At 43.4% G+C, this 25,588-nt stretch overlaps 1 protein-coding gene across 1 annotated transcript; it reads right to left on the bottom strand.

Annotated features, from left to right (window-relative positions):
• Nucleotides 1–1,924: 1,924 nt before the first annotated feature.
• Nucleotides 1,925–21,120, bottom strand: LOC124035176 (stromelysin-3-like). Its single transcript, XM_046348600.1, has 8 exons — nt 20,870–21,120; nt 9,948–10,210; nt 6,327–6,470; nt 6,077–6,210; nt 5,680–5,921; nt 5,319–5,523; nt 4,638–4,898; nt 1,925–3,059 (listed from the first exon to the last, which is right to left on the bottom strand). Exons 1-8 carry the CDS (start codon nt 20,978–20,980, stop codon nt 2,941–2,943), a joined length of 1,479 nt encoding a protein of 492 aa, XP_046204556.1. The 5' UTR covers nt 20,981–21,120; the 3' UTR covers nt 1,925–2,940.
• Between the last annotated feature and the right edge of the window lie 4,468 nt (nt 21,121–25,588).

A 25,588-nucleotide genomic window follows, 5' to 3' on the forward strand; every position in this document is an offset into this window, starting at 1 on the left:
GACAGACAGAGGGACCAATGTGATTGATGGTCTAATGCAGGGAGTGAGAACCAGGAATGGGAGCACCGCAGCCAGCCCCCAATATCTGCCTGCACCATCCCTAGGGCCAAGTAAATTAACAAGACACTCCCCAGAGGGCAGAGACAGACCCAGAGGTTGCTAGAGCAATGTTCACCTGCTAAAAGTGTGAAACCATGCATGGGAGGATGAATACATAAATATTGCATTCAAAATCACTTAAATTAATCAAAATTGCAACAGGATACAAAAAGGTCTAACGTGAATACGTCTTAAAAGGTAATTATAGAAGTCTATTAAAACTTCTTCAGAATCAGTGTCCCTTCCACGGGATGGTTGACCAAACGTAGTCTAATGCGGTTAGCATGAGGTTCTAAGTAACAAGAACATTTCCCAGGACATAAACATATCTAATATTGGCAGCAAGCTTAAATTCTTGTTATTCTAACGGCACTGTCCAATTTACAGTAGCTATTACAGTGAAATAATATCATCCTATTGTTTGAGGAGAGTGCACAATTAGGAATATAAAAATATAAAATATATAATAGAAAAAACTTTATTTTGTACCATCATCTTTGAAATGCACCAGCCCAGGTGTATATTTTGGCCACTTGATAGCAGTAGCGTATGTGCAAAGTTTTAGACGGATCCAATGAACCATTGTATTTCTGTTTAAAAAATAGTATCAAGACTGCCCAAATATGCCTAATTTGTTTATTAATAGGTTAATGGGATGTACCATATTCATATCACACCAAGGGAAAAAAGGCCCGGCCAATCAGAATGAGTTTTTGCCCACAAAAGTTCTTTATTACAGAGAGAAATACTCCTCAGCACCCAGCATCCACCAACTCCCCCTCCCTCAGACAATCCTGCAGGTGAAGAAGCCAGATATGGAGGTCCTAGGCTTGCGTGGTTACACGTGGTCTGCGGTTGTGAGGCCGGTTGGACGTACTGCCAAATTCTCTAAAACAACATTGCAGTCAGCATACCAATTGCACGCTCTCTCAAAACTTGAGACATCTGTGTCATTGCACATTTTAGAGGGTACCTGTATAATGATCATGCAGTTTAATCAGCTTATTGATATGCCACACCTTTCAGGTGGATGAATTATCTTGGCAAAGCAAAAAATGCTCACTAACAGGGATGTAAACAAATTTGTGCACAACATTTTTGAGAAATAAGCTTTTTGTGCGTATGGAACATTTCTGGGATCTTTAAGTTCAACTCATGAAACATGGGACATGTTTCATTTCATATTCATCCATCTATCTATTTATCTATTGGATTCATAAAAATGGACAATGTACTCAGGCTGAAATATTTTATTTGTACCAAAACACAGTACAGAATTCATATATTTGTATTTACATAGTAAATGTGACATTTGAGTAGAAAAACATGTTAATATGTAATTAGAACCGATATAATGGCTCTTTTAATTAAAGATCAATTATGTCCTGAAATACTTCTGAGCTCTATAGTCAACACTCGAAATGTTAGAAGAGACAGACTAAAAACAAGTTATCCACCAGGCTGCAGCTATTGGCTGTGAAACACAAAATATCCCAAATACATACACTACCGGTCAAAAGTTTTAGAACACCTACTCTTTATTTGTACTATTTTGTACATGGTAGAATAATAGTGAAGACATCAAAACTATGAAATAACATATATGGAATCATGTAGTAACCAAAAAAGTGTTAAACAAATCTAAATATATATTTATGATGTGGAAACTCCTTCAAGGCTGTTGGAAAATAATTCCAGGTGAAGCTGGTTGAGAGAATGCCAAGAGTGTGCAAAGTTGTCATCAAGGCAAAGAGTGGCTATTTGAAGAATCTCAAATATAAAATATATTTTGATTTGTTTAACACTACATTTGTTTTTGGTTACTACATGATTCCATACAGTATGTGCTATTTCATGGTTTAGATGTCTTCACTATTATCCTACAGTGTAGAAAATAGTCTAAATAAATAAAAACCCTTGAATGAGTAGGTGTTCTAAAACTTTAGACCGGTAGTGTATTTTACAGTAAAGCAGATATATCAGTGTCCTGCACTGACAAACTGCAGTCATCCAAAAAGTAACTTATCCTCATGGCTTAGATCCACATAATGCAGTACCAAGTTCACCCCATCCCTTTGCACTGACTGAGAGCACCATGGATGGAACATTATTGAATTAAGTATATTCATCTTAGAGAGAAATTAAAAGTGACGAGATAATGTACTTGATGTCATACATATAAGACTGTGAGTAAGTGTTCAAAACATTTGAGAACAAACGGTGTCCCTGATTGTCAGTGATTAACAGATTTAGCACCTTAATTGCAGTGCTTTAGACATATTTGCCTTTAAGAATAAAGCAAACATGTTTATGCTGCAACATCTCTGGAGTAAATTATACATCATAATATAGTTAAAAAGAACCTCCTGCAATTGGTTGGTACTGGACTGTAGATGGCACTGTACTGTCAGTCCATGGGTCTTGAACAATGCAACTTCTGACCATAGAACCGAACCCAGTAACAAATAAATACAAGTACATAGCTGCACATGAAGTCCAACCTCTGAGGAAACATTTGAATTTGTGTTTCCCTGAGAAGAAAAAGGGATCTAGTCCGTTCAAAGTGTTAAGATCATGATTAAACAAAAACATATTTGAGGAAGAACACACATTTTTTGGAACTCACTCAAGTAAAAGAAATAAAGTCTCTTTCTAAATAGTTTGTTTCTTCAACATTTGGAAGAAGATGAAGAAGCCTCTGTCGATGCAATGGTCTTGTTCCCCAAAAAATGCACAACATTACAATGTTGTATTTGAAGAGCATCAGTACGAGAGCATAGTTGGACTAAACCTGGACTTGGGTTTGATCTTGAGACAGCGGCATCACTTAATACTGATTATTCATGCATTTAGGCAGCCAAAGAAGTCCATTCCAATATAGCGAGGATACCCCTGTAGTAAATTCATCTCCACAGGATCAAACTTCCAGTACTGCCTCCCTCGGATAAAGTGGGCATAGCCTGTCGATATAAAAAATCATCTATTAGCTCCTTACACTCGTGGGAATTGGCCTATAAGGACTGGGCTACATTTAAATGTTTCTTACAGAAAACATATGCATAACCATGGTAGCAATTAAAAGGGAACAGTTTGGAGATTACGGAAAAATAATTAGACTAAAGGTGAGGACACAACAGTTCACTTGACGCAAGACTGAATCCAAACATTACCCTGATTTTGAATGATTTTCTGTGCATTTTACATTTACTGTACTATTTGCTGCATTTATTGCTAAAGAAATCTGAAAATATCCTGGATGCATTCAGTAACATGCTAAGAATATTCCTGAAAATGTGGGGTAGGTGAAATATAAGACAAAACAAATGATAAGGGTTTGAGTGAGAGGACGAATTGGTGTCTCCAGGTGGAGACAGTTCCCAAGTAATGTACTTTTATGACTCAAAGAAGAGTCTTCAACTTATTTGATCTCTCCTAGCTGTGCCGTTGAGGAACTAGAGCAAGCACACTTGTATTTGTTTTGTTTGGATCGCAGCCCTGCATCCCCGCCTTTCCATAATTACTGTTGTTGTTTACGCAATACAAAAACGGTCCATTATAAATGACAATCTAGGTCAGGTGGGCATAATTTGAAAGTTGGTTCTATTGCCAACATCACTAGCTAAATTATCAAGTACGATCTTACAGTGTAAGTCTTTCACAAGGCAGTTCAGAGAAGCAGATAGTCATTTTGGTGATCATAGAATGGAGTCATGAGTGCATTCAGATGAGTGGTCCACAGCTCATTTTCTACACAATAGAGAAACATAGAAACACATTCTGTTCTGAACAACTCAGGGTATGACGCCATGTCATCTTGTAACTGTACATCAAAAATAGTGATGTTTGCACACACTCGACATCCCAACTGCCACTTGTCAATATTCCTAGTGGTTAGAGCGTTGGACTAGTAACCGGAAGGTTGCAGGTTCAAACCCCCGAGCTGACAAGGTACAAATCTGTCATTCTGCCCCTGAACAGGCAGTTAACCCACTGTTCCTAGGCTGTCATTGAAAATAAGATTTTTTTCTTAACTGACTTGCCTAGTTAAATAAAGGTTAAAAAAATAATAATTTTAAACTATTCCAAAATTCTAAATCTTGTTGCAAGCACGTAAGTTCAGAATTCCAACTGTATATTACATGAGTGTTATGATATGGAAATGTGAAGTGCACATTTGGACTCACAGGGGTTTGGCTTGTTTGTATGACATCAAAGTGGTATTTATTATAATCCTCAACGTCTCATCTTTCAAAATACACAGAGCACTAAAGTTGCACAATTAGCGGGAGGGATGGATGTCACGCGGTGCTCAAGTTCAGAGCGGCTGTCGGTCAAAACCCACACAGCTCTGTGAAGCAGAGACCCTGGGCTCTGGCAGTGCCTGCACTGCGTTCCAATTAAGGTGCTTATCCTTAGCAGAATATGCTATTTTCAACCCGTGTACGTACGGGTCTGAGTGAAAAGGACTACTCATTTCAGTGTAGGACTCACCTCAAAACTGAAAGCTGATTGGGTGATTCATTCATAAGATATATTACCGTGTTGGTCCTTGAAGGCTGCGTCTACATCACTGGGGATGCCGCTCCAGTCCTGCATGTTGCGAGGGTAGACAGAGTGGACGCGGTTCTCCTTGGGGCTGAACCTCCAGTAGCTGCCTGACTTGAAGAAGTAGGTGTTGTAACTGCTGTCCTGGCCCCAGAGCAGGGCTGCCTGGATGTGGGAGACTGACAGGCCGAGCCTCCGCACAGGTTCTGGCCCTGTGATCTGTCTCTCTGCATCAAACACCCAGTAGCTTTGACCTTTGAGAGAGAGAGAGAGAGAGAGAGAGAGAGAGAGAGAGAGAGAGAGAGAGAGAGAGAGAGAGAGAGAGAGAGAGAGAGAGAGAGAGAGAGAGAGAGAGAGAGAGAGAGAGAGAGAGAGAGAGATACAGTTGATGCCACTGCTGTGGCCCTGCAAAGATCTGGGCTTTCATAGTTTACATAACTATTGGCTATTCAACACCCTTGTTACTCTTGACATGCCCTACTTAAGGTTGCTGAATTTGGTCTTGGACCAACACTTTTCTGGGTAACCAAAAAAGGCATAACGCTATAATGCAGTCATTTTACTGCTTGTCTACCTACATGTATATTTACCTGTCTGTTTTCAACTTGGGGATTATCTATACTCATAAGACATGACTAACCACAGCACAGACAGCCAACATCTCTGTCACACACCTTGAAAGAACCAGATACTCCCTGATTGGTCTTCAAAGGCAGCATCAATGCTCTCTGGAATCCCCCTCCAATGGCGGGACGCCAGCGCGGGGTAGCCCGCCTCCAGCCGCCCCTCCCGAATGCGCCACACATAGCTTGATTTAAAGAAAAACAGCTCCCCACGGATCATAGACACAGCATCAAAGTCTGTCTGGCAGACGTCAGGCTGGAGACAGAAAGAGGATCAATAGTGCATCTCCATACTGTCATATTATGTGTATTCTTGTGTGGCTCGTATCTTAGTTGTATTTGATGTCTTATGTTATTATTATTTTCCTGTGTAGCACCTCAAAACATATGAATGGCAAGATGTAACACTCACGATACTACTAATGATCTCATTGGTCTCTGTGGTGATTTGTGGCGGTGGTGATAGTGGAGATGGGGGCGGGATATGTGGACGATGGCCGTACAGGTATTGGATCCCCAGCTTGTCATCCTCGCTCAGCTCTAGGGGATAGGAGAAGCTGTAATAAGGGGACATCACTGCACCCGGTTCCCGGGAGTGCTGCAGGCCCAGAACATGCCCAAACTCATGAGCAGCCACTTGGAGGAGGTCTGTGCCTGCAGTGGAATCAGGGAGAGGGTCACACCTACGGGGATACACAGTACAACCACATAGCTGACAACTACTTCCTGACTGTCCTCATTTTACATAGAGCTCTATGTAAATCAACTCTTCATAATTCTTGCATGTTCCCTGCCAAGCAAACACTCACCCATGTAGTTGCCAAGGGTCCATGCTTCATCATAGTCAAAATGGATGTCGCCCTCCCTGTGGGTCTGGGGGAAGAAGGCATGGGCTAGAATGCCCCCAGGCCCATCAAAGGGCAGGTTATCTCCATGCCAGTACCTACAGTAGAGCTCCATATCAGGAAAGGGACTTAGTAACTCAGTAACTTGAAATCGAACATTTGAATACACATACTGTACTGACATTTGAATACACTTACTGTACCACATTCATACCTGGTGAAGTCGATGACAATGTCAGCCTTTCCACTGCTGACCTCAGTGAAGGTGAGGGGTGTGACCTCACTCCACACTCTCAGTGCTTCCTGCAGGACACGCCGCACCTTGTCCTCACTCATCTGCCAGGGGAAGCGAACCACTCTGGGGAAGGAAGAGATATAGATATATACATCAGAGACTGTAAACTCGACACACCATCATCTGTAGAAACACATCATAGACCACCAGCCTTGTTACATATCTATAACCTCCCTCTCATCAGTCAATCACGTATAAATAAACATTTTTAAAAACTGCCCTGTCGCAGACATTGACGTATTGCTCCCAGACAAATTAAACAACTTCTTTGCTCGCTTTGAGGATAATCAGTGCCACTGACACCGCCCGTTACCAAACTAGTGGGTTCTCCTTCTCCATGGCCAATGTGAGTAAAACATTTAAACGTGTTAACCCTCGCAAGGTTGCCGGCCCAGACGGCATCCCTAGCCGCGTCCTCAGAGCATGTGCCGACCAGATGACTGGTGTGTTTACGGACATATTCAATCAATCCCTATCCCAGTCTGTTGTCCCCATATGCTTCAAGATGGCCACCATTGTTCCTGTTCCCAAGAAAGCTAAGGTAATTGAACTAAATGACTATCTGTCATGTTTTGTCTTATATTGTCTTGTCATTTTGCTTTTCCTTCTGTTCGTTTTCCCCCTGCTGGTCTTTTTAGGTTCGTTCCCCTTTTTCTCTCTCTCTTCTCTCTATCGTTCCGTTCCTGCTCCCAGCTGTTCCTATTCCCCTAATCAATCATTTAGTCTTCCCACACCTGTTCCCTATCTTTTCCCCTGATTAGAGTCCCTATTTCTCCCCTTGTTTTCCGTTTCTGTCCTGTCGGATCCTTGTATATTGTTCACCGTGCTGTGTTGTTTCCCTCAGATGCTGCGTGGTGAGCAGGTGTCTGAGTCTGCTACGGTCAAGTGCCTTCCCGAGGCAACCTGTTTATTATCTGCTTTATTTCTCCATTTGTCAGTTCACTTCTGTCATCTTTATTTACCGCTCCGATTTGAAGTATTGCTATTTTTAAACTGGATTAAAGAGAAGTCGCTTTTGGGTCCTCATTCACCTGCATAACACTATCACCCCGTTGCACTCACTTCTGTCATCATGAAGTGCTTTCAGAGACTAGTCAAGGATCATATCCCCTCCAACCTACCTGATACCCTAGACCCACTCCAATTTGCTTACCGCCCCAATAGGTCCACTGATGATGCAATCGCCATCACACTACCCTAACCCATCTGGACAAGAGGAATATCAATGTACGAATGCTATTAATTGACTACAGCTCAGCATTTAACACCATAGTACCCTCCAAACTCGTCATTAAGCTTGAGACCCTGGGTCTCAACCCCACCCTGTGCAATTGGGTCCTGGACTTTCTGACTGGCCGCCCCCAGGTGGTGAAGATAGGAAACAACATCTCCACCCCACTGATCCTCAACACTGGGGCCCCACAAGGTGCGTTCTCAACCCTCTTCTGTACTCCCTGTTCACCCATGACTGCGTGGCCATGCACGCTTCCAACTCAATTATCAAGTTTGCAGACGACACTACAGTGGTATGCTTGATTACCAACAACGACGAGACGGCCTACAGGGAGGAGGTGAGGGCCCTCGGAGTGTGGTGTCAGGAAAATAACCTCTCACTCAACATCAACAAAACAAAGGAAATGTTTGTGGACTTCAGGAAACAGCAGAGGGAGAACCCCCCCCCCCCCCATCCATATCGACGGGACAGTAGTGGTAAAGGTGGAAAGTTTTAAGTTCCTCTGTGTACACATCACGTAAAAACTGAAACGCAACAGCGCCTCTTCAACCTCAGGAGGCTGAAGAAGTTTGGCTTGTCATCTAAAACACTCACAAACTTTTACAGATGCACAATCGAGAGCATCTTGTCGGGCTGTATCACCACCTGGTATGGCAACTGCACCGCCCACAACCACAAGGCTCTCTAGAGGGTAGTGTGGCCTACACAACGCATCACCGGGGGCAAGCTATCTGCCCTCCAGAACATCTACAACACCCGATGTCACAGGAAGGCCAAAAAGATGATCAAGGACAACAACCACCCGAGCCACTGCCTGTTCACTCCGCTGTCATCCAGAAGGTGAGGTCAGCACAGGTGCATCAAAGCTGGGACCGAGAGACTGAGAAACAGCTTCTATCTCAAGGCCATCAGACTGTTAAACAGCCATCACTAACATAGAGAGGCTGCTGCCAACATACAGACTCAAATCTCTGGCCACTTAAATAAATGGACTTAATAAAGGTATCAGTCGTCACTTTAAATAACACCACTTTAATCATGTTTACATACCCTACATTAAACATCTCATAGAGTATACTGTATTCTTTACCATCTACTACGTCTTGCCTATTCCGCACGACCTTCGCTCATCCATATGTTTATATGTACATATTCTTATTCATCCCTTTAAATTTGTCTGTATAATGTAGTTGTGAATTTGTTAAGATTACTTGTTAGATATTACTGCATGGTAGGAACTAGAAGCACAAGCATTTCACTACACTCGCATTACTGTGGCAATTGTGATTAAATCAACGCAATATTAGCCACTTTCAATGCAACATACCAAAACAAATTTTGTTAGAGGCAGAACGCATCAGAGTAGGATTCTATTGCATTGACACGCACGACTCCACCCATACTCTAGTGTACACAGACCGGTGCGGCATAGACAATCTGAACTGCAGTAGGCCTTTATGCAAGTAGAACATATGGATCTGTGCCATTTACTTTGAACTGGACTGTGTTTACAGCATGAGTGGTCATGAGTGGATGAGCTTGTTTTGAGATTTAAAGCGAGAGCTGCATGTAGCCACGTGTGCACATTCAAATCATATCAAATCATCCAACACACCGACTCCAATCATTCTGTTCAAATCCTTTGCTAGTTAGTGAGTTATTAGCCCAGATCCATGATTTGTAGTCTAATAAGGGAGTGATTGCTTCTTACAAGGGCACAAAACGTATACATTTCTAGACCACTTTGAAAAGTGAGTCAGGTAAAGAGATTTTGAAACCGGCTTGAATAAGCTAAGTAGAGGCAGAGGGTAGCATCATTTGTCTGATTCTCTGTTATAATGGTATGGGAATAATGCATTTTATTTTGTAAAGTGTTTTCTTGCATCAAGCACAACATTTTCAGTCACATCTTGTCTGAAGGACAGCCGACAGAGGGCCCAGCCCAGACACTCCATGCCGTGAGTCTCCGGAGGAGGCAAAGAAATAACATCATAGGTTCCTCCTTTTCAGAGACACACTTTGTTTTTGAGGCAAACGTGATGAGAGTGCACCTCCTGCTTGCCTTGTTGAGTTAGAATATAAGAGCTATGACCAAAACAGGGGACTTAAAAAAGAAACAAATGATGATAGAGTAACACTGGATTCTGGGCATACTGTACCTTTATAACCAGTTGTACTGGCAACTATCCACCAAGACATGTCATATATAAAATTATATTTCCTTGGTTGGGTCCACGTCTATCTCTAAATGCACACAAGCCGTTCAACAGCGTGGTTATACTATGATAATAATAATATATCCTTACTTGTAGGTGAGGTCAGTCTTCTCCAAGCGCCCCCCGAACAGGACAAAGCGTTTCTGCCTGTGTTTCCCCCTGTAGAGGACATCTTTCAGCATGGGGTAGTCAGGGACGCCACAGCGGGGGCGGTTAGACACCTCAGTGCTGTTAGTTACCAGGGCTGCTCTTATAGGGTCTCCTCTGGTCAAGGCTGTGTCTTTGAGTGTGTCCTGAGGATGGGCTCTTCCTCTCTTCTTCAGGTTGTGGAGATCAGACCTTTGGAGCCATCCCTTTGAAAAAGCAGGAACATGAGCAACATTTATTAGAATTTTTTTTTTGTTGGTAGAAATATGTATCCAAATGCATGACTCTTTATTATAATCCATGCATACATTGACATTGGAGCGGCAGGTAGCCTAGTGGTTAGAGCGTTGGACTAGTAACCGAAAGGTTGCAAGATTGAATCCCCGAGCTGACAAGGTAAAAATCTGTCATTCTGCCCATGAACAAGGCAGTTAACCCACTGTTCCTAGGCCGTCATTGAAAATAAGAATTTGTTCATAACTGACTTGCCTAGTTAAATAACGGTAAAATATCAAATAAAAACATTGCCTAAACATGATTGCTTGTAAATGTTTCTGAAGGTGGGAGTATGAGAGGTCAAAAATAACTGAAAATCTTGTGGGCTTGGAGCTTACTGTACTGTCAGTTATCATTACACATAGGAACTAGTACAGTAAATATCCCCTTGCAGAACCCAGAGGAAATGGCTCTGCTCATTAACTCATACCTCGAGTGTAAATGACAAAAAGGAGGAATTCTGTCAGGCACAGCGTCTCCATTACTTTTTAAAGTTGTACAATTGCAGGCCGTTTACAGCTCCTGCAGCATTGCAATTCAGGAGCCATTGTGGTGAATTCAGGATCAAAAAAGGGTTTACAGTACATTTCCTCTGACACTGCTACTGTAAAACACATTATTTTTCCCTAATACACTAAGAACATGAGATGGTAGTGTACTGCAGTGTCTTCTAAATGAAGAACAGATACCAGGTAATCATTCTGTCATTGGGTTAAGATACCATGTTGCTGAAATGACCACCCTCCCTCTGGTAGCTAACTTCTGCTCTGTGAGGCAATAGTGTTGTGGAGTTGTGAGGTGACCGATAGCTGCAAAAATGTGTTGTGCATTTTTGTGGTGGAAAATGTGGCACCGGTGTAGATTGATGTACCCTGAAAACATTTAGATATGGAGCCACCACAGATTTGGCCACTGTGGGCGTGGAAGGATTTTTCTAAATGGGCACCAACAGTAAAACTTTTTGGGAATTCAGAAGGACCGTTTCAAGATAAAGGCTCCACATTTGGCACAGGGGTAGATTTATGAACACTGAATACATTTAGCTATGGATCCACCCCAGATTTGGCCCCTGGAGGGCATGGCAGCCATTTTACAAAATGGCTACTGTCAGTAATACAATGTTAAGAGTTTTGGAGGACTTTATTTGAGATAAACACACCAAGTTTGACACATATACCCTGAAACAATTTAAAAACGAAGCCCGCACAGATTTGACCTCTGGGGGTCGTGGCAGTCAACTTATGAAATGGATGCAGATGGTAATAAAATTTACATTTCAGAAGGCCTATTTTGAGATTTACACATCAAATTTGGCACAGAGGTAGATTGAGGTATGCTGAAAAGATTAAGATATGGAGCCACAATCATTTTACTAAAAGGCTGCAGACTGTGCCACTATTTTACAAACCTTTAATCTACAAAAGGTAATTGCATATACTAAGTCCTATTTCTGGGCTTTACTTCTTGCTCTGGATATCCTCAAAAACCAAAATATTTAACAGTCACACACAGCATATTACAACGAGTACAGAAGGAAACACAGCAGTCATGTAGGTCTTTTTTTAAATTAGTGTAGCGGAGATGAGGTAGAATGTGTGAGGCACTGAATTCAACTTAAAATCACCCTAGGACAAGCACAGAATATTTATTTTGGTTCTGACATTTGGTTCTGGAGGTGGAGACTGGGGTTCACATCCTACCAGGTACATACGCATGTAAACAAATGTCTACTAAAGCTACTTTGCGATGCCCATATCAGAAGCAAATTCAGATGGCTGCCTTGGCCCCTTTGGGCCAAATCTGTTGTGGCTCCATATATATATCTTGTCAGGGTACATAAATCTACCTCTGTGCCAAATTTGGTGTGTTTACAAAATAAATTGTTTAGAATTGTAACATTGTATTACCAACAGTGGCCATTTTGTTAGATGGCCACCACGGCCCACAGGGGACAAATCTGTGGTGGCTCCATATCTTAATCTTTTCAGGCTACACAAATCTACCTCTGTGTCAAATGTGGTGTGCTTGCCTCAATATAGTCCTTCTGAATATTGAAATAGTATTACCCTATGCGGCCATTTAGAAAAATGGGCCAAATCTGGGGTGGCTTCATATCTAAATATTTTCAGGGTCTATAAATCTACCTATGTGCAAAATGTTGTGCTTTATTCACAAAACGTGCATAGCTGCCCCACTATAACGGGAACAATGCCCAGCAGGATTTGTGGAATGTGCTCCAGACCTCAAAACGAGAGGGCCTTACCCTGAGTTATGTGCCCCTAAACAAGGGGAGGAACACTACGCAGAACTCTCAGTCTTTCACCTGCATTTCACTTTGTAGAGTTTGCAAACTGGAATTCAACTCAATATATGGATGTTAGGGTTGCATGCGAAAGGAAGTGTGGGTTATCTACAGTATGTTGTAAATCATGGCTAACAGGCAGTAGACATGTGCACTCAACATGTTTCAAAGAGAAAAATGAGAAGAGAAACGAGTGTTGTTGGCAAGTTATCCCCCCTCATCAATCAAATGAACCAGTCTAGCCACTGAGGTGAGAGAAAGCGCAGTTCCTCTTCTCCTCAGATTCCCAACAGGTTAAAGGTAAAAGTTCACTTCCATGGTGTCACTGGTTGAACCAGAAACTTTGCCTTTATTTACATTTACAGCATGTTTTGTATATGGTGTTCTGTGTGTATACCCACTGAGCGTACAGGCTGGACACATATGTAATGATGTACATATGTAGTGTATACCCAGTACACAGTGGTGTTGTGCTTTCACTGCTTTGGCTGCCACTCAGTCAGTCCATCATCTTCTGTTCTGCTGACTATGCAAATAGCCCATTTTTGAAGTAGTACACCCCGAAAGTGAACCAACGTGTTTTAGGAGGGGGATTCATTACATGTATGGACACGTCTAGCTTCTGGTAACAGTGATGACAAGATCTCTGAGCCAATGCAGTGGAGGGGATCTGGCAGAGTGGTATTCAAAAAGTACAACTCAACATGTCTGTACAAGGCGCCTCTGAAAAGTTTCTCTATATATACTAAAGCCCTGACATTATAACATGTGGACATTCTGTCAGATCTCACTATGTCTTGTAAGAACTTAGAAGGAGGATACTAAAACCCGTTCCTATTAGAACAATACTAGAGGGTATTTTCTGCAAACTGAGAAACTTGGTAAGCATTCTGGAGTGAATCTAGTTATGAAGATAGAGGCTGGTCTTCTTGAGTGAATGTTTACATGCTGTCATGTTTTGTCTTATATTGTCTTGTCATTTTGCTTTCCCTTCTGTTCGTTTTCCCCCTGCTGGTCTTTTTAGGTTCGTTCCCTTTTTTCTCTCTTCCTCCCTCTCTCTCTTCTCTCTATCGTTCCGTTCCTGCTCCCAGCTGTTCCTATTCCCCTAATCAATCATTTAGTCTTTCCACACCTGTTCCCTATCTTTTCCTCTGATTAGAGTCCCTATTTCTCCCCTTGTTTTCCGTTTCTGTCCTGTCGGATCCTTGTATATTGTTCACCGTGCTGTGTCTTTGTCTCGCCCTGTCGTGTCGTGTTTCCCTCAGATGCTGCGTGGTGAGCAGGTGTCTGAGTCTGCTACGGTCAGTGCCTTCCCGAGGCAACCTACAGTTTATGGTCGAGTCTCCAGTCTGTCCTCGTCATTACGAGTGGAATTGTTTTTTATGCTTTGTTTACCGCTCCGATTTGTCTAGGAGTTTTGCATATTTCCTTTACTGGAATAAAGACTCTGTTTTCGCCAAGTCGCTTTTGGGTCCTCATTCACCTGCATAACAGAAGGATCCGACCAAAGAATGGACCCAGCGACTACAGACGCCGTAACACTGCCGTCGAGATCCAAGGAGCCATGCTCGGCAGACACGAGCAGGAATTGTCTGCTGCTCGTCATGCCGTGGAGAACCTGGCCGCTCAGGTTTCCGACCTCTCTGGACAGTTCCAGAGTCTTCGTCTCGTGCCACCTGTTACTTCCTGGTCTGCCGAGCCTCCGGAACCTAGGGTTAATAACCCACCTTGTTACTCCGGGCAGCCCACGGAGTGCCGCTCCTTTCTCACCCAGTGTGATATTGTGTTCTCTCTCCAACCCAACACATACTCTAGAGAGAGAGCTCGGGTTGCTTACGTCATATCACTCCTTACTGGCCGGGCTCGAGAGTGGGGCACAGCTATCTGGGAGGCAAGGGCTGATTGTTCTAACAATTACCAGAACTTTAAAGAGGAGATGATTCGGGTTTTTGACCGTTCAGTTTTTGGTAGGGAGGCTTCTAGGGCCCTGGCTTCCCTATGCCAAGGTGATCGATCCATAACGGATTACTCTATAGAGTTTCGCACTCTTGCTGCCTCTAGTGACTGGAACGAGCCGGAGCTGCTCGCTCGTTTTCTGGAGGGACTCCACGCAGTGGTTAAAGATGAGATTCTCTCCCGGGAGGTTCCTTCCAGTGTGGACTCTTTGATTGCTCTCGCCATCCGCATAGAACGACGGGTAGATCTTCGTCACCAAGCTCGTGGAAGAGAGCTCGCGTTAACGGTGTTTCCCTGCTCCGCATCGCAACCATCTCCCTCCTCTGGCTCTGAGACTGAGCCCATGCAGCTGGGAGGTATTCGCATCTCGACTAAGGAGAGGGAACGGAGGATCACCAACCGCCTGTGCCTCTATTGCGGACTTGCTGGACATTTTGTCAATTCATGTCCAGTAAAGCCAGAGCTCATCAGTAAGCGGAGGGCTACTGGTGAGCGCTACTACTCAGGTCTCTCCATCTAGATCCTGTACTACTATGTCGGTCCATCTACGCTGGACCGGTTCGGGTGCTACATGCAGTGCCTTGATAGACTCTGGGGCTGAGGGTTGTTTTATGGACGAAGCATGGGCTCGGAAACATGACATTCCTTTCAGAGAGTTAGACAAGCCTACGCCCATGTTCGCCTTAGATGGTAGTCATCTCCCCAGTATCAGATATGAGACACTACCTTTAACCCTCACAGTATCTGGTAACCACAGTGAGACTATTTCTTTTTTGATTTTTCGTTCACCTTTTACACCTGTTGTTTTGGGTCATCCCTGGCTAGTATGTCATAATCCTTCTATTAATTGGTCTAGTAATTCTATCCTATCCTGGAACGTTTCTTGTCATGTGAAGTGTTTAATGTCTGCTATCCCTCCCGTTTCTTCTGTCCCCACTTCTCAGGAGGAACCTGGCGATTTGACAGGAGTGCCGGAGGAATATCATGATCTGCGCACGGTCTTCAGGCGGTCCCGAGCCAACTCCCTTCCTCCTCACCGGTCGTATGATTGTAGTATAGATCTCCTTCCGGGGACCACTCCTCCTCGGGGTAGACTATACTCTCTGTCGGCTCCCGAACGTAAGGCTCTCGAGGATTATTTGTCTGTGTCTCTTGACGCCGGTACCGTAGTGCCTTCTTCCTCTCCGGCCGGGGCGGGGTTTTTTTTTGTTAAGAAGAAGGACGGTACTCTGCGCCCCTGCGTGGATTATCGAGGGCTGAATGACATAACGGTTAAGAATCGTTATCCGCTTCCCCTTATGTCATCAGCCTTCGAGATTCTGCAGGGAGCCAGGTGCTTTACTAAATTGGACCTTCGTAACGCTTACCATCTCGTGCGCATCAGAGAGGGGGACGAGTGGAAAACGGCGTTTAACACTCCGTTAGGGCATTTTGAGTACCGGGTTCTGCCGTTTGGTCTCGCCAATGCGCCAGCTGTTTTTCAGGCATTAGTTAATGATGTTCTGAGAGACATGCTGAACATCTTTGTTTTTGTCTACCTTGACGATATCCTGATTTTTTCACCGTCACTCGAGATTCATGTTCAGCACGTTCGACGTGTACTCCAGCGCCTTTTAGAGAATTGTCTCTACGTGAAGGCTGAGAAGTGCTCTTTTCATGTCTCCTCCGTTACTTTTCTCGGCTCTGTTATTTCCGCTGAAGGCATTCAGATGGATTCCGCTAAGGTCCAAGCTGTCAGTGAGTGGCCCGTTCCAAGGTCACGTGTCGAGTTGCAGCGCTTTCTAGGTTTCGCTAATTTCTATCGGCGTTTCATTCGTAATTTCGGTCAAGTTGCTGCCCCTCTCACAGCTCTTACTTCTGTCAAGACGTGTTTTAAGTGGTCCGGTTCCGCCCAGGGAGCTTTTGATCTTCTAAAAGAACGTTTTACGTCCGCTCCTATCCTCGTTACTCCTGACGTCACTAGACAATTCATTGTCGAGGTTGACGCTTCAGAGGTAGGCGTGGGAGCCATTCTATCCCAGCGCTTCCAGTCTGACGATAAGGTTCATCCTTGCGCTTATTTTTCTCATCGCCTGTCGCCATCTGAACGCAACTATGATGTGGGTAATCGCGAACTGCTCGCCATCCGCTTAGCCCTAGGCGAATGGCGACAGTGGTTGGAGGGGGCGACCGTTCCTTTGTCGTTTGGACAGACCATAAGAACCTTGAGTACATCCGTTCTGCCAAACGACTTAATGCTCGTCAAGCTCGTTGGGCGTTGTTTTTCGCTCGTTCGAGTTTGTGATTTCTTACCGTCCGGGTAGTAAGAACACCAAGCCTGATGCCTTATCCCGTCTTTTTTAGTTCTTCTGTGGCTTCTACTGATCCCGAGGGATTCTTCCTTATGGGCGTGTTGTCGGGTTGACAGTCTGGGGAATTGAAAGACAGGTTAAGCAAGCACTCACGCACACTGCGTCGCCGCGCGCTTGTCCTAGTAACCTTCTTTTCGTTCCTGTTTCTACTCGTCTGGCTGTTCTTCAGTGGGCTCACTCTGCCAAGTTAGCTGGTCATCCCGGCGTTCGAGGTACTCTTGCTTCTATTCGCCAGCGCTTTTGGTGGCCTACTCAGGAGCGTGACACGCGCCGTTTCGTGGCTACTTGTTCGGACTGCGCGCAGACTAAGTCAGGTAACTCTCCTCCTGCCGGTCGTCTCAGACCGCTTCCCATTCCTTCTCGACCATGGTCTCACATCGCCCTAGACTTCATTACCGGTCTGCCTTTGTCTGCGGGGAAGACTGTGATTCTTACGGTTGTCGATAGGTTCTCTAAGGCGGCACATTTCATTCCCCTCGCTAAACTTCCTTCCGCTAAGGAGACGGCACAAATCATCATCGAGAATGTGTTCAGAATTCATGGCCTCCCGTTAGACGTCGTTTCAGACAGAGGCCCGCAATTCACGTCACAGTTTTGGAGGGAGTTCTGTCGTTTGATTGGTGCGTCCGTCAGTCTCTCTTCCGGGTTTCATCCCCAGTCTAACGGTCAAGCAGAGAGGGCCAATCAGACGATTGGTCGCATACTACGCAGCCTTTCTTTCAGAAACCCTGCGTCTTGGGCAGAACAGCTCCCCTGGGCAGAATACGCTCACAACTCGCTTCCTTCGTCTGCTACCGGGTTATCTCCGTTTCAGAGTAGTCTGGGTTACCAGCCTCCTCTGTTCTCATCCCAGCTTGCCGAGTCCAGCGTTCCCTCCGCTCAAGCGTTTGTCCAACGTTGTGAGCGCACCTGGAGGAGGGTGAGGTCTGCACTTTGCCGTTACAGGGCACAGACTGTGAGAGCCGCCAATAAATGTAGGATTAAGAGTCCTAGGTATTGTTGCGGCCAGAGAGTGTGACTTTCCACTCGCAACCTTCCTCTTACGACAGCTTCTCGTAAGTTGACTCCGCGGTTCATTGGTCCGTTCCGTGTCTCCCAGGTCGTCAATCCTGTCGCTGTGCGACTGCTTCTTCCGCGACATCTTCGTCGCGTCCATCCTGTCTTCCATGTCTCCTGTGTCAAGCCCTTTCTTCGCACCCCCGTTCGTCTTCCCCCCCCCCCCTCCCGTCCTTGTCAAGAGCGCACCTATTTACAAGGTACGTAGGATCATGGACATGCGTTCTCGGGACGGGGTCACCAATACTTAGTGGATTGGGAGGGTTACGGTCCTGAGGAGAGGAGTTGGGTCCCGTCTCGGGACGTGCTGGACCGTTCGCTGATTGATGATTTCCTCCGTTGCCGCCAGGATTCCTCCTCGAGTGCGCCAGGAGGCGCTCGGTGAGTGGGGGGGTACTGTCATGTTTTGTCTTATATTGTCTTGTCATTTTGCTTTCCCTTCTGTTCGTTTTCCCCTGCTGGTCTTTTTAGGTTCGTTCCCTTTTTTCTCTCTTCCTCCCTCTCTCTCTTCTCTCTATCGTTCCGTTCCTGCTCCCAGCTGTTCCTATTCCCCTAATCAATCATTTAGTCTTTCCACACCTGTTCCCTATCTTTTCCTCTGATTAGAGTCCCTATTTCTCCCCTTGTTTTCCGTTTCTGTCCTGTCGGATCCTTGTATATTGTTCACCGTGCTGTGTCTTTGTCTCGCCCTGTCGTGTCGTGTTTCCCTCAGATGCTGCGTGGTGAGCAGGTGTCTGAGTCTGCTACGGTCAGTGCCTTCCCGAGGCAACCTACAGTTTATGGTCGAGTCTCCAGTCTGTCCTCGTCATTACGAGTGGAATTGTTTTTTATGCTTTGTTTACCGCTCCGATTTGTCTAGGAGTTTTGCATATTTCCTTTACTGGAATAAAGACTCTGTTTTCGCCAAGTCGCTTTTGGGTCCTCATTCACCTGCATAACACATGCGAAATCAGATGTGGTCTGGATTTGGAGAGTGCATATATACAGCTGAGCAAATAAAGACAAACTATTTCACTATAACAGGAAAGAGGGTTAAACCCATGAGGTGAGAGATCGATGCACCACTATCAACACATGCCTTGGTATCTGCCTCCTTATCCTCCTTAATCCAATACATCAGCCCCAATCAGTAACACCAGGCAATGGAAGATATATTACAAATTCCCTGGGTACTTACTGTGCACGCTTATCTTTCCTGGCAAACAAACTTCCTCGTGCTGAGCTGAGAATCAAAGGGAATGATGCGACTCTCACCTTGCATGAACTGATCATATTCATTTTCTCATTTTTTTATGGTCCTCAGGAACCCTCCTCTGTTTTGCAGATGCTTTACAGAAACCAATCACCTTTCAAGAGGGAGGGCTTTTCAAAGCGTTCTAACTTGGCATTTCATTGGAGCCTTCCAGTGATGTGGAGCTGCTGTAGCCTAATTCAACAGGTGGATGCTATTTAACTGAGGCTTGTAATCTCTCTGGTCTCACAGTGTCTAGCAGTCAATTTGGCCAGAGGACAGAACTAATGGAGCAAAACAAGAAGAAAAATCAAGGGACGTGGGTTTTATTCACAAAGAGATATCCAAACAGTGAGCCCATCGTGTTCCCTTCCCTCCATTTTCCCTAAGAGAGCAAGCAGGCACTGTGTTTCCTGACCCAGATGCCACATACAGAGAAACGTGTCTGTGCTTGTATAATCACCCACTCTTTTGTCAACAATGGAAAACAAATTGACAAGACTACATATTTTCAGTTCAGTTACCAACTAGACATCAACTTAATTTCATTGAAATGATGTGGAAACAACGCTGATTCAAACAGTGTGTGCCCAGTGGGATAACATTGAATTACTATTTGTTTGTGTTGCCATCGCAGGTGCAAGTCATTTCAGTAAAAGGAAGAGAGTAGAAACTAAACTAACAACTTTTCCTCCATTCCATTGAGGAGACGTTTACCATACTTTGTCCTTTATACCGTAGGTTTACAGTAGGCTACCTCAAACATTCTCAAATTGATGTCACTTTTCCTTTTTCAGTTTTCATCTTAAAGTACCTGATAATCTCTGTAATTGAGGCAGTAGGCTAATATTGCAAGTTATCAGCAATATCTCTTTATCCTCTCATTCATGGGGTTGTTGACTAAATGTATTTATAGCCCAGTTTTTATAATTTCCTGCCTTGCAGAGACAAGAACTCAATTACATTCTCTATTGATCACATGCCCAGGACTTTCAGTTGTGCCATGGTAGCCAAGGTTGAAAATAAAATCCTTCTTAATGTCAGTGTCAATGTTGTGGCAGCGGCTTTGTGGAATTTCTAAATGAAACATTTCTTAGACTTAGTCCCATCCTGGGATGGTTATGTATTCGACTGAGACATCTTTTTGTTTAGGATTAATGATCCAGTGTTTAAATCTTACGTTGTGATTTACTCCTGTCATGTATTGGTCATCATTGAAAGATATGACACTTTGTCCACTGGGCAGGCACATCATCTTAGCACTAAATATTGACATAGATCCCTTCTAATAATATTGAACATAACATCTACATTATTTGTTTGCCCGATTGGTTTTAAACATTTAGCAGGTTGGTATCTGTCAACCAGGGTTCAGCACAATCATAACTGCAAGCAAACTGTAGTGTAGGTTTCGCACACTGATCATTCCGGAAGAAAAAAAGAAGGAATTTTTTTTCTTCCGCCCCACTGCAGTGAAAATCTGAACGGGAAAACTGGGAATGACAACTAAGCAAACTGTTCTGCACTCTCATGTGTGCATGATTTGAAATAGCAGGTGATTTTGAAATGCACGGATAGTGGTTAACTTGCAATACCTATGAAACTTCCAGTAATTACTATCAAGTTCATTTTGACTGTTGAGAGATATTATCAAACAAAGAAAATGTATAAAACTCAAGTATACTGCACTCACCGGCGCCGCTTGGTACCTGCTTCCTTCTGGCACTGGCGAACAGTGCATGCTTCGGAGGCACTGCAGCGTAAAGACGTAGGGTAGAAGGATAGAAGTCAGCATCATCATCATCTTCTTCTTCTGGACCCGTGGACGCAGAGTGCACCGGCAGTAATCTTCTCTGCTCTCTCTAATGGCAAAGAGTGACTGCGCAGCGTCTTGGGGACATTCTTATATAGGTTCTGATTCTTTGTTCTCTTACTTCAAATACACATTTTATAGCCTCGAGTGATACCACCCGCTACCACGTGACATTTAACCCATTTTGTGCTGCGCTAACATTGATTCAAAACACATGATCTACCTGCAATAACCAGAATAGGAAACGAATGCAATTTGTCTTTTGGAAAAACAACATATGTGAAACTCAAATTTAGTTTATTCTTCAACAATAAATATTTTTAAAATGCTATTGAAGTTTGTTATTTATATTTGGTTCGATATTCATTGCCCAAAAGGTTTAGCTGTTCGCGCAGGCACATATAGGCTACACCCATTTCGTTTGCAGCAAGCTGTGTAATTGTTTCCATATAACATATAACTATTTGTGTTTTTGATGTGAAAATAATGCGTCACAACAACCCTCTTTCCCCAAACGTTGCCCTAGGACTGGTGCCCATCTCCAAGTAGGCACCAGTCCCACCAGCCACAAAAAAGCTGCAACACCCGCAGCAAGGCATTCCCTGAAACTCCATTTAAGTTAATTTCAGTAATTGTGGACATTAAATAACAGGATTGAGGAATTGAACATTGCCAGTCTATTTAATTACTGACAGACGTTACGTTAGATACAGGGGAAATGCCATAATAAATCCCGTTTGCCTGAAAGAGAATCACAACCCACAAACCACAGAAAGATATTATAGAGGTGTGTGTGTGTATGTATGTGTGAATGATTTAGAAATTGCGGTAACACTCTTATGTAGATGTCATAACCAGCCATAAAATAATTCCATGGTAGGTTTCCAGGGTTTTTACAGTCATATGTAGGTGTCATAACCAGCCATAAAATAACGCAATATATGTCACAACAGGTCTAAATATATATGTGTCATGACAGTGTTATGACTATATTATAACAGGTTGTGACAAGTTACGTCAGCTGTTATGACATATTATGACATGGTTATGACTGTGTCATAACGTGTTACGACGCTTGGTGTCAAGTAGTGTTCCCGAAATTACTGACTAGCTAAAGCTTTTCAAGGACTGAGAGGCTTGAGTGGACATTCGACAAGAACATGACCTTCTAGGCCTAGGGAATCACCATAGCAGCGGGAAGTAGTTTGGGTGGGGATGCTGCGATTCCTTTTTGCAGATGTGTGGGGGGGTGCAACAAATTGTCCAGAGCTGAAGATATATATCCGTCCCTAATTCAGGACTAGTAAAGGCCCAGTGCACTACTTTTTTGAAAAATCTTTAAACTCCATGTTTTTAAGTGTTTACCAGCATTTGTAATTTGAGTGTGATAATTATCTGTGCAAAACAAGTAATCTGCTAAAACTTGTAGAAAATAAAAAATACTTGCTTGATATATGCTTTCCAGTTTCTTGAAATACTTTGGAACTTATTTATATGTGAAAACTGAAAGGATCTATTCATTCCTTCTCAGTAGATGCTCTTACCCAGAGGAATTTACAGTAGTGAGTGCATATATTTTCAAACTATCCTGTACTGGTCTCTGTTGGGAATTGAACCCACAACCCTAGTATTGTAAGTGTCATGCTCTACCAACTAAGCCACATCATATCATCACAAACTACTTGATGTCTCAGTTTACTCAATTACAACCAATGTACAATACAGAACATTTCCATTAAGTGGTTTGTATTTTGCACAAAAAGTGGTTGTATTCCATGTTACTTGATCAAGAAAAATATTGAATTTGATGTGGATGTTTTGTGTCTTTGCCCTTAACTTTGCACCTTTAGATGTAAATGTTTGACGACAGGGTTTTGTTCTTACTGGATTATTTTAGAATGACAATAGCAGAGAAAGTGACAGGGCGCGATACTGTTCTTAATTATACAACTACCTTTTTTTGCCAAAGCGGAGATGCTGAAGAAAAAGTTTTGCCCGCCCTACAGCCGTCTATATTTGTTTTATTATTAGGATTTTTGAAGTGGTGCAACAGCACCCTCAACACCCTTACTTCCTGTGGCTTTGGTGCCCACCCTTACTTCCTGTGGCTTTGGTGCCCACCCTTACTTCCTGTGGCTTTGGTGCCCACCCTTACTTCCTGTGGCTTTGGTACCCACCCTTACTTCCTGTGGCTTTGGTGCCCACCCTTACTTCCTGTGGCTTTGGTACCCACCCTTACTTCCTGTGGCTTTGGTACCCACCCTTACTTCCTGTGGCTTTGGTGCCCACCCTTACTTCCTGTGGCTTTGGTACCCACCCTTACTTCCTGTGGCTTTGGTGCCCACCCTTACTTCCTGTGGCTTTGGTGCCCACCCTTACTTCCTGTGGCTTTGGTGCCCACCCTTACTTCCTGTGGCTTTGGTGCCCACCCTTACTTCCTGTGGCTTTGGTGCCCACCCTTACTTCCTGTGGCTTTGGTGCCCACCCTTACTTCCTGTGGCTTTGGTGCCCACCCTCACTTCCTGTGGCTTTGGTGCCCACCCTTACTTCCTGTGGCTTTGGTGCCCACCCTACTTCTTGCTTACAGTTTATAACCCTGTCACTACAAGGTAACTCTCATGAACCAGGGCCAAAGTGGCTGATGAACACTGAACTCAGCGTCCCTCTCACCCACCTCATCTCTCCTACCTTATTTGGCCCCCTATCGGTCAGACAGATAAATTATGAGGTGAATACCTTTGTGCAGATGAAGTAATGTTAAAGACTAGTGCAAACATGATGCTCCATTACAGCACATACAATACCCTTAGTTGTTGTTGTTGTAGTGTTTTGCTCTTGAACCCTAAAACAAAGCTGTTTCCAATGTATTATGAATCGAAGCTACTCTATGTCTGTTTATCAGTTGCACAGATTATATCATGTTGAAGATTATATAATGTTGAATGGGACTGATTTCCTTTGTTGTTGCCAATGATTTTGACTCTGCACATTTGTCTCTGAACTGTGTGCAGCAATGCTCTCTAGTGAGATCATTCTCTGAGTGGGGGTGAAATGGCTATTAAAGCTTGGCTGCATTAGGCCTCTCTGCCTCAGTCTGTCTCAAATGGCAGACTCCGGCGTGATGTCTTCGGGCCCTTGTATTCCCTTTATCAACAAAGGGTTTCTGTTTCCTCTCACCTGTGAGCAACACTGTGACAATCATATTGCTCTTTACAGAGAGGGACAGCTATACATCCTATATATACTGTGTATATATATCTCCCTGAAAATAACCTGTCAGCAATTGTCAATTCCAACAACCAATGTGTGGTTGTCCAGCAACCAGCCCTAAGAAACACATTTTCACAGTTATGTTATGGTTGGTGTCAGTACCCTTTGTTAAAACAAAGACCATGTGTCATCTTAAATGCAAACCAGACCATGGATTATATGGGCCTGATTCAGATTTAGGAAATTAAACCTTTCCTACGCACTTCTCAGTAGCTGGTATTCAGACTTAACTTATAAAGGTGTGTAATGGGCTTTGCAGACATGGTTCCCTTGTGCACTCCACATAAATGTAATTATACTGCTGGAAACCCTCCCACTTGTTTGCCACAAGATTTTCTCACGGAATTTTCAGTCAATAGGGCTTTCAATACATTTATCGTAAGCCATCCCTTTAAATACAGTGCACCTTTTAGTTAAAATTTTTTCGACAGACTAAATAGAATATATTGGGGTTCAGAATATTAGGGATCAATAAAAGAAAGCCATCTAAATATATGTATATTTGTCTCCGTTTCAGCACCAATCGGTAGATTTAAAAATAGTCTGATCTTGTAGGTTATTTAGTATTTATGAATCATAAAAAACAGGTTTGGAGAGCCTTTATGCATGAAAGAATGTAAACAGTGGTTTGATTCATTCTGCAAATTGCCACATTCAGTTCTTTAACTCATGGTCATGTTGGAAAACTAGTGTACATAGAATGATAATAGGGAGAATAGTGTACAACAGTAGGCTGTACCCTCGTCTATTGCGCTGCACTAACCTTGAAACTGTGTGATGACATGGCCAGGTATTGCGCCATGCGTCAAGTTCAAGCTGTTAAGAATTGGTCTGCACTCCGCTTCATAATGATTTAAATATATTTAAAAAGATATATTATCAACTGTTACTAATGATCCTCATCAACAACCACATGGCTGTGACAGTGTTTACATAGGAAGCAAATGAAGGTAAATTAAAGAATGTAATTAAACGGAATGATAATGTAGTCTATACCAACTGAAGGGAACTAACAGTACATTGACAGTTGAATATGTGTTGTTATTAGACATTTGAGAGTGCTCATCCCTGCAAGTTAAAAGGCAGTATAATTTAAATTCTGCATAATGGCACAGCATTTCATTAACTTTATTGTGGGAAAGTTGATATGTTGATATGCTTCCGTTTGCTGTTAAACGACTGGTTTCACATTCATCTCCAGCAATTATAAGGTCAAATATATCTAAAACAAGTGTCATTTACACTGAGTGTATTAAACATTATGGATACCTTCCTAATATTAAGTTGCACCCCCCTCCTTTTACCCTCTGAACAGCCTGAATTCGTCTC

The sequence above is a fragment of the Oncorhynchus gorbuscha genome, linkage group LG05 (genome assembly GCF_021184085.1).
Source record: "Oncorhynchus gorbuscha isolate QuinsamMale2020 ecotype Even-year linkage group LG05, OgorEven_v1.0, whole genome shotgun sequence".
Classification (NCBI taxonomy): domain Eukaryota; kingdom Metazoa; phylum Chordata; class Actinopteri; order Salmoniformes; family Salmonidae; genus Oncorhynchus; species Oncorhynchus gorbuscha.

Excerpts from the sequence above, each read along its gene's own strand:
- LOC124035176 (XM_046348600.1), bottom strand. The coding sequence starts at position 20,980 with ATGATGATGATGCTGACTTCTATCCTTCTACCCTACGTCTTTACGCTG. Across the intron at positions 5,922-6,076 it reads GACCCTTGGCAACTACATGG|GCACAGACCTCCTCCAAGTG; the intron begins GTGAGTGTTTGC and ends ATTCCACTGCAG. Across the intron at positions 4,899-5,318 it reads GAGTATCTGGTTCTTTCAAG|GTCAAAGCTACTGGGTGTTT; the intron begins GTGTGTGACAGA and ends TCTCTCTCAAAG.